We start from the raw sequence: 2398 nt of genomic DNA on the forward strand, positions 1-2398 counted from the left end.
AAACAAGCCAACAGCGCCTGATTCTGGCCTCCTCCTCAGCCCCACCGTCCAGCAGTTTGAGGGAAGTTTCCAAATAATCTCATTTAGAAAAACCAGTCATTGCACCAGCCTGCTAGTATATCTCTGCTGTTCACCAGAAGGGAAATATAAAGTGCCCACTCCTGCAAAAAAAAGTGTTATAATGTAAAATGAGAAATATGAGACGTGGGAAATTAGAGTAAACTGACATAAATCTAGAGCAAGTTTTTACCAACTCCATCTTTTGTGCCTTAATGTTTTATTAAATTCGTGTATTTTTTTTAAAAAATCACAGTAGCATTATCAAAGACAACATATGTACAAACATTTTACAAAAGAAACATTACTAATATCATCTGTAACAAGGACAAGCTGAAGGCTAGACGCTGCGTTTCGGGCCGAGTCCGCCCTTAGACATCTCAAGTGTATTCAGGCCGCTGACACAGACTTCTTTCCCGGGGACCAGCACGTGCGGCCGGGAAAGCAAACGGGGTAAACGCAGATACTACCCCGGCCCAATCAGTGAACCGAACCCCTCGTCAGGAAGGCCGTGCGCTGATCACATAACTTCAACCCCAGAGAGTAAAAGCGCTGTTTCCCATCTAAACGCATTTAAGCCTTCAACATGGATGGCGTCACTGGTCAAGTTCCTGGGTGGTTTGCACAGACCCTGCGTCCTCACACAGAGCCCTAGGCCAGCCTTTCCTTCACTCTTTGAGTCTGGCTGGACCGAGAGGGAAGGAATTGCAGAAATGCTTCCTTCAAGACAGAAGTCTCAAAGAGAAGCGACGCCCAGACCAGGATCTGTCAAGCTTGGTGGAGGACGGAGGGACAGGAATTTGGGAAGAGAAATGTCTCCTTTGGGCCAAGAGTCAAGAAGAATGACCCACTTTGGTCTGGGAACCCCGCTAGAATCCCGTACCCCACCCCGCCCCCGCCCCGCCCCGCCCGTACCTACAAGCTGGGTGCCTGTCTCAACTCCCCCAGTTCCTTGAGCTCCACCTTGCGGTACTTCCCGGACTTCCGCCGGTTGGTGATGACCAGGACGGCCACGCCGGCGACCAGGGCCAGCACGACCACCACAATGACGGCGATGAGGCCGCCGGTGAGGCGCTTCATGGAGAACTGGGGCGGCTTCTCGTCCAGGTAGTAGATGAGCGTCCGCTCCACCAGCAGGGGCTCGCCGCGCACGCTCACGTCCAGGCCGCTGCGCCCGGTGAACAGGGACTCGCCCTTGACGTCCCTCTCGAAGTAGTAGGCGGCGTCCGCGATGTCCACGTCGCCGGGACCCTTCTGCGACGCGTTCTGCCGCAGCTCGATCTGGATGGTGGGCTGCTCGTAGTGCACGGCCGCCACGAACCGGGGCTGCAGGCGGTAGCGCTCGCGGAAGAGCCGCCGCAGCTCGGCGTCCAGGTCCGAGTGGTTGAAGGCGCGGGCGGCCGGCCGGTGGCGCAGGTCGATGAGGATGTGGTGGGTGCGCACCAGCTCGTCGCAGCGCAGGCTCAGGTCGCCCTTGTCGGTGCGGCGCACGCCCACCGAGTTCACGCACCAGCACACCGCCGTCTGGTTGCACTGGCGGGCCTTGAAGCGGCCCTCGTGGTCGCAGTCGGGGTCGTACAGGCCGTCGTTGTCCACCAGCGCGTGCTCGCTGGGGCGCACCAGCTTGCGGCCGCTCTTGGAGGCCCCCATGCGCGCCTTGAGCAGCAGGCACTTGGAGGTCAGCTTGGAGCAGTCCACTTCGAAGCCGGAGCCGATCGCACGGCACTGGCAGCGGCCGCCGGGGCCATCCCGGCTGCACGTGGTCATCTTATTGGTGGGGCAGGTACAGTTGTCCTGGGCGGCAGCCCGGCCGGTCGCCGCCGCCAGGAGCAGCAGCAGAAGCAGAGGCAGCGGCAGCGCGAGGCCTGGGCCCCGAGTCATGGTGGCGCCGAGGTGCGCGGACGGGACGCGGGCGGATGGTTGGACGGGCGCTGGGGCTGTGCGGGACTCCGGCTCCGAGGTCTGCCACGGTCTCCAGGCGTCTGGCCCTGGCCGCTCCCTCCCTCCCGCTCTTATACTCCACCGGACCAGCTGGGCTGGTTCCGCCGCCAGCTCACCCTCTGGTATTTGGGTGACACATCTCTAACCCCCTCCCCCTCTCCCTGTCCGGGTCCTACAGAAGCTACAGCCCGCCCAGGGCCGCCCGCGATAGGATCGGGAGGGGGGGTGGGGGGGGGCGGAGGCTGCCCCCGCCTCCTCGGGACCGAAAGCCCCACAGAGGAAAACCGATACTCACCTGCAGGCTGCCGGGACCCGCCTCCGACCCGATCCGCCTCACCTAGGGCGGGGCCCGCCCTGGGCCAGCTTCTAGCCCAGAACCTCGGCGACTAGGCCGCTCTCT

General features: G+C 61.2%; 1 protein-coding gene across 1 annotated transcript; it reads right to left on the reverse strand.

Moving 5' to 3' along the window:
- Positions 1 to 212: 212 nt before the first annotated feature.
- Positions 213 to 2107, reverse strand: TACSTD2 (tumor associated calcium signal transducer 2). Its single transcript, XM_070405220.1, has one exon. The coding sequence runs from the start codon at positions 1936 to 1938 to the stop codon at positions 973 to 975; it is 966 nt and encodes a 321-aa protein (XP_070261321.1). The 5' UTR covers positions 1939 to 2107; the 3' UTR covers positions 213 to 972.
- Between the last annotated feature and the right edge of the window lie 291 nt (positions 2108 to 2398).

The sequence above is a fragment of the Myotis yumanensis genome, unplaced genomic scaffold (assembly GCF_028538775.1).
Source record: "Myotis yumanensis isolate MYYU_CA2020_CCGP unplaced genomic scaffold, mMyoYum1.0.hap1 SCAF_2, whole genome shotgun sequence".
Classification (NCBI taxonomy): Eukaryota; Metazoa; Chordata; class Mammalia; order Chiroptera; family Vespertilionidae; genus Myotis; species Myotis yumanensis.

What these genes read in the sequence shown, in the direction of transcription:
- TACSTD2 (XM_070405220.1), bottom strand. Translation starts at nt 1,938, where the DNA reads ATGACTCGGGGCCCAGGCCTCGCGCTGCCGCTGCCTCTGCTTCTGCTG.